We start from the raw sequence: 11,691 nt of genomic DNA on the forward strand, positions 1-11,691 counted from the left end.
TACAAAAGAGAGCGTATCGGATAAATAACACACAAATTTGTTGTTATTACGGTATGCGGTGCGAAATGCTATACACTTGTATTGTGAGTGAACCGTTCAATGACGTCTTTCAAACTGATCTGACTAGGTATCGGTTCAGTTTTCATGTAAACAAAATCAATTTAATGTGTTCGTTTTTTTTTTGGCTGCAATGTTTGATTAGCATCATTACTTTTTTTTAAATATTGAATATTATTAATATTTGTCTATGAATACATTATCACAAGTTTTATTGTGAAATAGATTTCATGACAAATCTTTCATTATAAATTGTATGGATTTCGATCCGAATCGTTGGTGTTTTGCTCAAATTAGAGTTCGTAATCAAACAAATTTTTAGATATGAATATTTTTTACAATTTTAAAAACGAAATAAATGAAATCTCTTTTTAGGTGTTTCGTTTCAACTGGCAACCTTCAAAATATTACACATATTGTTTGTTGATTTTTTTTAACGGCAAACGTCAGATTGAATTTATGATGCAGCGGTTAAATTCACATATGCGGTTCACAATGCATGCATTGCATGAAATGGATATAGTGTTTTTGTTATGATTCCATTCATATGAATGAGTGTGTGGACAAGCGCAGTAATGTTTTTTCATTTCAAAAAATTATAATTCACTGGCACACGAATTTCCAGCAATTGAAATAAATATACATTGGTTTGCATTATATGCTTGAGGATAGTCTGGCACTTCTTGGTTTGAAAAGTGTGATGTCACTTTGACTACATCAACGTATTCGTATGAGTATTTGTATCATATGTGAAATCGTATTTGAATACAAAAAAACTTGAAGAAAATGAAATATCGAAATACTACCTTCATTATAGGTCTTGAAAAATAAATAAAATCGCCTGTATAAAGAAAATCGTATTATCGTTTAATCAAAACTACCTTGAAGTTCGCAATGACTATTCTTTTGCTAGTTTGTGAATCAAGCGTTTATTTAACATTTATTTTTAAATTTTAATTTCTTTTTACATACATATACCAAAATCTGTAATGATCTTTTTAAGTGAAAAAAAAATCATTCGGAATATGTGGGTGACGAACCATGAACCTCTGACTACCAGCACTTTAGGAACAAATACATGTAAACGAATAAATTATGAGCTTAAAGAAGTAAATATGAAAATTCTTTAATTTTTGCCTCAATACTTCAATAATAATAAATAATGGGGATAAAAAAAAAACAATTTCAAAAATTAAATGTTTGCTATCAAATCATTTTGCAAAAGAGATGAAAAAAATTTAAAATTCGAATGTGGAACGTTGTACCGAATGTACGAATGTTCATTCTGATCGAAAGAGGTATTTTTCTTTTGTATATAGACCAATTTTGATTCATTCATAAAATATTAATTTAAAAAAAAAAATTTAATCATTAGATAGATAGGGTAACACATTCGTAACAAAATAAAAAAAAGTGCATGACCATGCGAGATGCGAAGTAAAGGTCTCTCGATTGCTCGAACTCTCAACACAAATATATATTCAATGTAAGTAAATTGGAAAAGACTTGACGTTTAACAGACTTGACGATCCAGATTTAAAAAGCAACGATGTTTTAATACTATTTTAATTCTTTTTGCAAAAAGATAGTCGAAATTAGCTTCAAAGTGTTTTTGATTTCGACAAAGTCGTTTATTGTTGCTTTCTTGTTGTTGCTGTTGTTTTGTTTTCATTTGCGATTGAAACGCAAATTCACAATTACTATGTCTGCGGGCGAAACGCAGATACAAATAGTTTCTTTATGTTTTGCACTATGTCGTGCTGGTTTTGGTTCCTCTTCTTCTTCATGCACTTTGGCGTGCATGTATTTCGAACACTATGGCGTGTTCAAAGCCAATGATTTAAGACTCATCACATCTTTCGAACAATGAAGCGATTGACTACCCCGCTTGTATATGAACTCAAATGATATTTATGCTAAAATGCAGAAAATAAAAGTTTAGCGAACTGTAAAATATGCATTCCAAAATTCCAACGTCGATTTATGTCAAAGAAGGAATTGACACATACACTTACACATACAAAGGCTACATGTTATTTTGACATAAGGTATAAAACGTTTGACGTTTCGAAACGTTTCTTCGTTCGATCCAAATAGAAGTGTTAAATTTTGTTTTTCGTGAATTTCTTTCACTAAAAAAGCCAAAAAAACTTTCAAAATTTTAATTTCCGATTAATTTTTTGCAGTCGAAATCAATTTTCCAAAATGGTTGATGTGAAAAAATTCAGTAATATTGACCTTTATGGTTTAATTGGGGTTGAACTTACCGCTACCGAGAGTGAGGTAAACAAACGTTTATTTTCTGTATTTATAATATAGAATGTCAAGGCAACAATTTAATTCTGTATTTGTTTTGTCATAATTTAGATCCGAAAAGCATATCGTAAAAAAGCATTGGCCTGCCATCCGGACAAGAATCCCGACAATCCGAAAGCGGCAGAACTTTTCCATGAATTATCAAATGCACTGGGAATTTTGACCGATGAATCAGCTCGTGCTGCGTATGATCGCGTTTTAAATGCCAAGAAAGCGGCTGCCTTACGACACGCAGAATTGGATAGCAAACGGCGAAAATTGATTGAAGATTTGGAACGTCGTGAAAAGGAGGCAAGTGCGAAACAAAAGTCTCGTAAAGGCGGTTATTCTGCTGAAAAATCGCCCGAAGAACAGCTCAAAGATGAAATGGAACGATTGCGTAAGGAAGGTTCACGTTTGTTGGAAGAAGAACAAGAAATGATGCGTAAACAGTTGGCTGAAGACCGTTTAAAAATGCAAGAGGGCTCAAGTCAATGGGATTCGTCACTGCATCGTATCAAAATCAAATGGAAAGCCGAAAAAGGTGACGATACAAATGGCGGCTATAACGAAACGAACCTCCGAAATTTTCTCAAGAAATACGGCGACATTGTTGCACTAGTTATATCGGCAAAGAAAAGAGGGAGTGCTGTCGTTGAGTTCAAGTCACAGGAAGCAGCCGAAATGGCAATCGATTATGAAAAAGGGAATATGGATAACCCGTTGGAATTGTCATGGATAGGAAACGCACCCAAAAATACGAATCGAACTGGCAACGGTTCCACCACTATAACAGACAACGATTATGAATCAATCGTACTGCGCCAAATGCGACAAGCCGAAGAACGAAAACGATTGATCGAAGAGATGATGCGACAAGATGCCGGAGATGAATAGAAAACATTAATCTTGTACATTATTATAATATTTAATATGTTAAATTCTTAATTAATTGATAACAGAAACGAAATACATATTTTTACTGAATTTTTGTTTGAGGCCACTTATTTGTCAGCCACTTTGATTTTTGTAGACTCCTCAACTAGTTGAATTAATTCAATAAGTTTATCCACCGACTTTCGATCAATTTGAAGTTTTTCAATTTCATCACACCAAGCACAAATGTCCACATGCAATTGTAATCGAATTTTATCGTCATCAGACATTCCCGATGATGCCGAACTACTACCCTGTTGCGTGGATCCCGACTTTTCACGTAGATTTTTAAGCCTTCGCAATGATTCTTCGGTTCTTTGTACTGAAGTCAGCACATCGCTCACGGCCGAGAAATACCTGAAATGAAAAGAAAGGCATTGCTCTATAAAAATCGCAATTTTGATTTTTTGATTATATTGTCACACTTACTGTCGATTCAAATGTGAAAATGATAAAATCATGCATTTCTTTATTGTATCTGATGCAATTCGTGCAGAGTTTTTTGTGTAAAATGATTTGGCTGGCTTGAGAATTTGTTCGACGTAATTGCATGGTTTTGTCGGTGCTTCTCGATTTGTTTTCCGATAAAGTCTTGGAATGTCTCCAACTTGTTTAGTCCAGCCAGATGTTTGTGCTATGATTTCGCTGCTCCATTCTTGTTCAATTAGTTTCAAACGCTCTGTCAACATAGCCCTCGACTCATCGCAGCATTTTTCTATCAAGCTCAATTTGGTATTCATATTGGTTGGAACGTTTTCCACGATGCAATCAAATATATTCGATATCTTTCCAATCAATGTGGTTACATCTAAATAAATCATCGTCATGAAATCCATACGATCCAAAGATGGTACGTTTTTTATTGCAATAGCTTCTTCAGACCATTTACTCAGTCGCGACAGAATTTGCAGTGTAAATTTGAAAAAACGTACAAACAATTGAGGCAAGTAAACACCAGTTGTCCAGCATTTTTTTATGCATGCATCACCTTTGACGAATGGCTTCAAACTAAAATCACACTCTGACGAAGATACAGCAATTATATTTTCATTAATCGGCTCACTGCAAGCTGACTCTAATGCACCGCCAATTTCTTGGAAACGAATCTAAATTTGAAGAAAAACAAATTGAATTCAAGCCTCAAATCGAAAATCGAATAATAATTGTAAAAAAAAAAAATACCTGAAAATAAACGGGTAAATTCCACTTGCTTTGGAATTGCTTGTATTGTTCGTTGTTATGGAATTGATCGATTTGTTTGCGGCTTTTGATGACGTTCTCAATTTTCTCCAAAAATGCTATGGTGTGCTCATATTTTTGGTAAAATAAATCTGGATTTCCCGGCGCAAATATCGATGTCATGTGTGTTTCAATGCGTCTTTCCACTTCTGTCCAAAAACTATTAATGATAAAGTCAAAGCCGTGCACCGTCGCTGCACCGCTATCGTTTGGCTGTGTAAGCAGTAGTAATTGACGCATTCGATCATTGAGAAATTGAACGATTTGGTTATAAATGCCACTAAGACCTTGTGGAGCATTTTGTAATGACACTTCCGATATAATTGGATGCATGTACGGACCGACAACTTTTTTTCGAAAAATTTCCTCAGCCGAATTGTATTCGCCCAATGTACAGTACACTCGAAGGCATCGTTCAATTTGGTCGATTTTCTTATCGTCAAGTACTCGCAAAAAATGCGTTTCAACTTTCGTCAATAGATTATTGCGCGTTTTGTCAAATTGATCTAAGCCCTTTGGATTGTCCAAACGACCCAAATGTTGATGGCAAAATTGCAAATTGTATTTTAAATTAACCAATTCCATGGCTGCTCGTTCCAGTAACATTGGATTCAAATTGTTGTCATCGTTCAGCTGTTCGGCAAGAAGTTTCTCCAATTTACTCATCGATTTCTTGGCATTGCTTAAACTTTGAACACTCTTCAGGTGTTCGCGCAATTGTTGTTTCTGATCCAGACATTCATTTACCTCTTGCATTGTATTCTCAAGAGTGGTTCGCACTGAAACAATTTCATCTTTTATTACGTTCATCGGTGTTTGGATACCTTGGATCGATTGATCCAAACCCACTAGATTCGACGATAAATTTACAAAATCCGTGTAATCTTCATTGATCAGCTCAATCATTGCCGATCGCAATACTTTGAGATAAAGACCCAAATCGTCTCGCATCGTTTCCAAAGTGGCTGCATTTCGATGTTCTTGCAGAAATTCGTCCACCGAAAATGTTTTCTTCATAAATTCATTTTTGTCAAAACAAATTTCAGTCGGTCCGGCCGGTAGTTTAAACAAGTCCCGTTTCTTTGCCATTTCTTTATTTTTATGCCAAAATTACACCTAATTTCACCTTTTGTTGTATTATTTTCATTAAAACTATGAGCGAATTCGATCAAAATATGTGTTTACATGAAGAAAAAAATATATCAAAACTTGACATTTCACGTTCAAGTGACACATCAACAATATTCTTATTGGAAGTGAAGTGAAGTCACTGGAATGTCTATAAAGCAGACCAGTTTGAACAACACACATTATTTTTTTGACAGATGATTAGATTTGTATGTCTGTAATAATGTTTGTTTTTGGATTCTTTTTTTGAATTTCTGTGATAAATAAAACATCGTTTTTTTATTCTGAAAATATTGAAATCATTTTAAAAAATCGATTTATAGAATTATCGCATTCAAAACTCGGAACGAAAAATAGCGCGCAACTTTTCAAATTTTCAAAAGAGTGTTGCCCGTTGCACTAGGAACGCAATTTGTTTGTTTTCATTTGATGCGAAGATAGAATAGAGAAATTCAAGAAAGATCTGTCAAAACAAAGTGGAAAAAAAGTTGGAAAACCATAAGCGAAAAAAGACAATTCAAAATAAAACAAACACAATCATTTGCATTGCGGTAATAAACAACGCTCGCACACAATTCAATAATAACTTACATTAATCTGTTCTATAAATAATTTCCAACAGGCCATTTTATTGATTTTTTTTTTCGTGTTTGATTGTTTGACATTGTACGAGTGAAATTAAGTCGACAAAAGGTAATCGCAATCAACGTTGCCATTGAAAATATAAATCACATGCAATTTAAATATTTATCGAATTTTGTTTACTTTCGCCAAACATTTTCCAGTGCTATGTCCAAGTTTCATAGACACTATCATTGGCCGCCACGAGCCAGACGAAATGTTGTCTTGCTACAAAGAGATCGTCCATACTATGATATCGAGACATTAGTTAAGAATCGATTGAAAGCGGCGCCACAATTCATACAAAATTTAGATATTGAAGCCAAATTAGAAGGTCACGTTGGATGCGTCAATTGTCTGGAATGGTCGTCGAATGGTCAATTGCTTGCAAGTGGCAGTGATGATAATCGTCTCATTCTTTGGAAACCATTTCATCATGACATCAAACCGGCACTTGATATACGGTATGATTTTCATTCTTACAACCTCACTTCGATCAAATGCAATCAATTCGACTTTTTTTTTACCGTAGGACACCGCATCAAGGCAACATTTTTTCTGTTGTTTTTCTACCACAAACAAACGATGCACTAATAGCAACGGCTGCTGCCGACCGATATTGTTATGTGTTTGACGTAAATCGTGCAACAGATCTAGATTCACCGTGTTGGAAGTGTAGTTGCCATAATCAGAGAGTTAAGCGACTTGCAACAGTACCAGATAGCCCGTGCATTTTTTGGTCGGCCGGAGAAGATGGACGAATTTTGTATGTACAATTTTTGTGTTTTCTTGAAATGGTGACTTTATCGATTTAATTCCAGACAATTTGACATTCGAGAGCCTCATCATTGCACACGCGACGAAAAGGTCTGTCTTATTGATCTACAAAATCATGTCGGTGCGACTGCGGAAGCAAAATGTGTAGCTGTGAATCCTAGACGATCAGAACAATTAGCCGTTGGTTCGAGCGACGCGTATGCTCGTGTTTATGACCGTCGCATGATCAAACTATTTCGGGTAATGACAATTACAAATCAAATCATTTCCAATCGTGTTACTAATTTTTGGATTGTACCGTATAGATTGGTCGTATGACAGATTCGCTTGCACAAAATGATCGTCAACTTGAAGATAACCTGAGTAGAGACTGTGTAACATATTTTTGCCCAGGCCATTTGAATACATTCAAAGACCGTAAACTGAACTTGAGTTCAAAGACTATAACCTATCTTAGCTTTAGCCCAGAAGGAACTGAATTGCTGGTGAATATGGGTAGCGAACAAATTTACCTCTATGATTTGAACAATGCTCAGGAACCCGTGGTAAGAATGTGCATTTTTTTTAGCAAAATTTCAGTAAAAACAAGGAAGCTGAATTGATTTTTGTTTCAGTATTTGAGTATGCCACAATTCAATAAATCTGGCGATACCGACGAAAGCGAAAGCTTGGAAACACCAACCGATACCGCTATATCATCACTCGAATTGCCTTCTGCAAACTCACCATCACCGACTTCAGTTACTTATACAAAACAATCAAAGCTACCGAAACACATTGAAGAATTAAAAAAGTGTGGAAATGACTTCATGGAAAATGAGAAATACTTACAAGCGATCAATCAATACAGCGATTGCATTCAATTGTTGAACAATCATCCAGTTTTCTACTTGAATCGTGCCACCGCTTATATGCGTCGCAACTGGTACGGTGATATGTATTCAGGTTTGCGAGATTGCCAAACAGCCTTACGACTCGATCCAACATATGTCAAGGCACATTTTCGCTTGGCTCGTGCTCTTTTCGAATTGGGCTTCGTAATTGAGTCGAGTGAATGCCTTGACGAACTAAAGAAACGCTTCCCGAAAGATTCAAACAACAAACAAATTCAACTTTTATCTCAGGATATTCAAGCTCACGTCGAGGTACAGTAAAACAAAAATTGATTCATTTTGAGAAAAGTATTGATTTTATTTTATTGGCCATTATTACAGCAAAATCGAAATTCAAATCAAAATGGCAGCGACAGTCCGGACACCGAACTATCTGACAATGAAATGGTATGGTGCTCTTAAGTGACAAAACTCTTTTCAATTTTTTTCTAATAAATGGCATTTTACCTTTTAACAGTATTGGAGAACGATCGCAAAAGACTTTAGTGAAAGATTTGTGGGCCATTGTAACACAACAACTGACATTAAAGAAGCAAATTACTTTGGTGATGATGGCAGCTTTATAGTCGCTGGTTCTGACGAAGGGAATTTTGTAAGTTTAAAAAAAAATCTCAACTTTTTTTAAAAAAAAGAATAAGTTTTAAAAATATTTCTTTTAATTTTAAATTTATTTAAAAAAATTGTAGTATATATGGGAGAGGCCGAGCAATAAAATTGTGGCCGTTTATAAAGGTGATACAACAATTGTGAATTGTGTGCAGCCCCATCCTACATTGTGTTTGCTTGCCACCAGCGGGATCGATCACGAAATTCGGCTTTGGAGTCCAAAGCAAGAAGAGTTCGATGCAGAAAATCGTGTTACGTATTACGATACAACCGTCGTGGTAAACCAACAGCGAATGATGGCCGATCCTTTTGAATTTAACGCTTCGGGTGCCGTTTGTCGAGCAAGTTAAATGCATATTTGTCGAAGATCGCATCTATATCACACACTATTGCTATTTACTATGATTATTACTACTAGATTTACGAAACTTTTTTGCTAAGGAATTCAACTGCAACTGAACTGAAAGTTCCATTTTGTTATTTTGATTAAATTAAAGCACATGCAAAATATACATATAACGCATAATTGAAAATTACCAAAATATATTTCACATTTACGGTAAACGCCTTCGTTTTGATAAAGTTGTTTCTTTATTCGATTTTTTTTTGATGAAATGCATTTCTTGGAGAGTGGTAAATCCAGCTTCCATTGGCTTCAATCAATTAACATGCCAACGGTGGTGGAGTTACCAAGTTCCAAAAATGTCGTTAAGTCTTTTGCAGCATCCCATAATTCATCGCATCTACCTAAAATAATAAAAAGAAATACAGTAAATAGCATCAACTACATTAATGCATTCTAATCTCGATAGTACTTTTTATAAGCCGTAAAATAAACCACTTGCTAAAAATACATACGACGCACATATATATAATGTTTGTAACGACTGAATTTTCAATTTAAATTGAAAACGAGGTAAGAATCGATTATGGCATTAAATGCATAAAGAGAAAGAGAGAGACAGAGGGCGAAAAAACTGAAGAAAAAAGAACAAGAAAAATCGGTTGGAATGGAAATAAAACGGCCAGTAAATAATTTCACTCTCTGTTCATTGCAGAAAGAAACGAGGCGAATCGGGCAAATTTGCACACTTGAGATAGTTCATGGCATCGAATATTTATGTATAAGTGTGTGTGTGTGAGGTTTTGTGTTTGTATGCCTGTGCAGCATACATTAGGTGCACGCATCATGAAAAAAAGGGAATATGTAGGGAAATACATCGTTGTGAAGAAAGAACAGAGAGAAAAAACAACGCACAGGCAAATTGAAAATGACGACGACGACGAGAGAAGAATGACGAGAGCAACAACGAAATAATTTAAAGCATTATTTCCTTTCGTTCGATAACCTCTGGGCTATTCGGTTTGATATTTCAAGGACAATTGATCGTACCACAAACACACATAAAACATTCACATTTGCTGTTTGGCCACTCATTTCATGGTGCAGTAGATATTATGTATTCAGCGTGCGCAAAAAACCAAGAAGAGAACCGACACATGCAACTCAAATCAACTCGATTCAACTCTTCGCATCTACTCTTTTGAGTTTCGATTCGATTCGTTCACATCGGACCAGACGCCTTTAAATGTATTCAACAAAAGAGAAGCAACGCCAGATCGCGCAAATCGCGCTATTTTTAAAATACATTTGTGTGCAACCGGCTATGCGCTACTATTATCATGAATTTTATGCATTTTGTTATAGTTATTTCGCCTCTTCCTTCTCGCATCATTCCCCAATCGTACACTCAAAACCCAATTCCAATTAGTTTTCATTTGTGTTGGTGCATAAAATATAAAACAATATATATAGTTGAAATGAAAAAAAAAAAAATAAAGTGTACGCGCTCAAAGTATATAAAGTAAATTGCACGTTTGCATTGTTTCATTACGATACTCGATTGTGCTCTTCGATCTCTTTCGCCATTCCAAAATGGTACAAAAATTCAACGTTAACGATTTTGTGGCGATGTACTTGAAAATTGCATTATTATCATTTCTTTTTTTCTTCAATCGAATTCAAGCGACAAATGTATTATTTTCAAGAAGAATTATTAATATTTCTCATTTTATGTCCCACTTTTGTTAACTTTTTTTTTTAATTATGTGCTTTCTGGAGGAAAACCACAAGTAATGCACGTTTCTTTGCATTTGAAAGAATGAAGAATTTTATAATAAGAAACTACTATTGTATGGAATCTTTTCTATTTGATTATTCTTTGAATGCAAACATAGCATGGTTGCGCTGCATTTTTGGTTCCTCTTTTTTTTATAAATTTTTTGTTTTTGGTTATGCGAAGCCAAAAACGGAGACTTTTTTCTTCCTGCAGTTTTTATTCAACAATATACAATTTTGCAAAGCGTCTCATTTTATTTGTAATTTATTTCTGGATGCGGCTGCATTTTGTGTGCCTTGTGTTTCTTATTTTATGTTGGTCGTATTTTCTCTCTCTCTCCCTCTCTCTACAAAATGCATATGATGTGTTGCATCTATTCAGTTTCCCTTTTTGTTTCGCTCGAACAGCCAGTGTTTTTTTTACTTTGTAAGCAGCGAATCGATCTGAAACGAGAACAAAGAGGTTCAAAAACGAAGAACAATCTGATGCATCGACATGCGAAGCCAACAAACAAAACAGAAGCGTTGGTTTTTTGACGGTCGGAACGCAACACAAAAAAAAAATGGGGAAAAAAGTGTGCATATTATTAACAGGCATCAGAATATAGCGCTGCACTTTATGTAATTATGCATTGTGGGTATGCGTGTAATAGAGGACTGCATGAAAGAAACGGAAAAAACAATTAATCCATGGAAAAGTGAGGACAGAACAAAAAAGGCAGAAACACACACACAATGCAAAAAAAATTCGCAAACAAAGAAACAACAATGTTTTTAAAAACGCGATACGCATCCAACAATGAAATGCAAGTCGATAGAGTTCATCTACAAAAATCTTGTTCCCCGTGCACCATGTTAGGATGCATTTTAATTTGATTTAAATTTGGTCAAATAATGATGGTCTCACTCTAGGTCTCACTTCAGATCGACGAAAAAAAATAGCTTAATGTGCCGAAAGAGTTTCAATTAATTGAAGCCATCCGTCAAAACCACGAAAAAAACTTCGCACAATAATATTTC

At 35.0% G+C, this 11,691-nt stretch overlaps 3 protein-coding genes across 3 annotated transcripts; 2 read left to right on the forward strand and 1 right to left on the reverse strand.

The window, feature by feature from the left end:
• Window positions 1-2,106: 2,106 nt before the first annotated feature.
• On the forward strand, window positions 2,107-3,339 carry LOC116350855 (dnaJ homolog subfamily C member 17). The gene is made up of 2 exons (XM_031782826.1): window positions 2,107-2,340; window positions 2,425-3,339. The coding sequence occupies exons 1-2, from the start codon at window positions 2,263-2,265 to the stop codon at window positions 3,247-3,249; spliced, it is 903 nt and encodes a 300-aa protein (XP_031638686.1). The 5' UTR covers window positions 2,107-2,262; the 3' UTR covers window positions 3,250-3,339.
• LOC116350854 (conserved oligomeric Golgi complex subunit 2) lies at window positions 3,262-5,735 on the reverse strand. Its single transcript, XM_031782825.1, has 3 exons — window positions 4,471-5,735; window positions 3,718-4,394; window positions 3,262-3,645 (listed from the first exon to the last, which is right to left on the reverse strand). The coding sequence occupies exons 1-3, from the start codon at window positions 5,614-5,616 to the stop codon at window positions 3,357-3,359; spliced, it is 2,112 nt and encodes a 703-aa protein (XP_031638685.1). The 5' UTR covers window positions 5,617-5,735; the 3' UTR covers window positions 3,262-3,356.
• Window positions 5,736-6,102: 367 nt separating this feature from the next.
• LOC116350694 (WD and tetratricopeptide repeats protein 1) lies at window positions 6,103-9,116 on the forward strand. Its single transcript, XM_031782592.1, has 10 exons — window positions 6,103-6,206; window positions 6,278-6,348; window positions 6,441-6,740; window positions 6,809-7,042; window positions 7,098-7,293; window positions 7,359-7,598; window positions 7,668-8,198; window positions 8,268-8,333; window positions 8,404-8,538; window positions 8,633-9,116. Exons 3-10 carry the CDS (start codon window positions 6,445-6,447, stop codon window positions 8,900-8,902), a joined length of 1,968 nt encoding a protein of 655 aa, XP_031638452.1. The 5' UTR covers window positions 6,103-6,206; window positions 6,278-6,348; window positions 6,441-6,444; the 3' UTR covers window positions 8,903-9,116.
• Window positions 9,117-11,691: the final 2,575 nt, after the last annotated feature.

Source organism: Contarinia nasturtii, unplaced genomic scaffold (assembly GCF_009176525.2).
Source record: "Contarinia nasturtii isolate CC-2019 unplaced genomic scaffold, AAFC_CNas_1.1 Cnas_scaffold_4311, whole genome shotgun sequence".
NCBI classification, from domain to species: Eukaryota; Metazoa; Arthropoda; class Insecta; order Diptera; family Cecidomyiidae; genus Contarinia; species Contarinia nasturtii.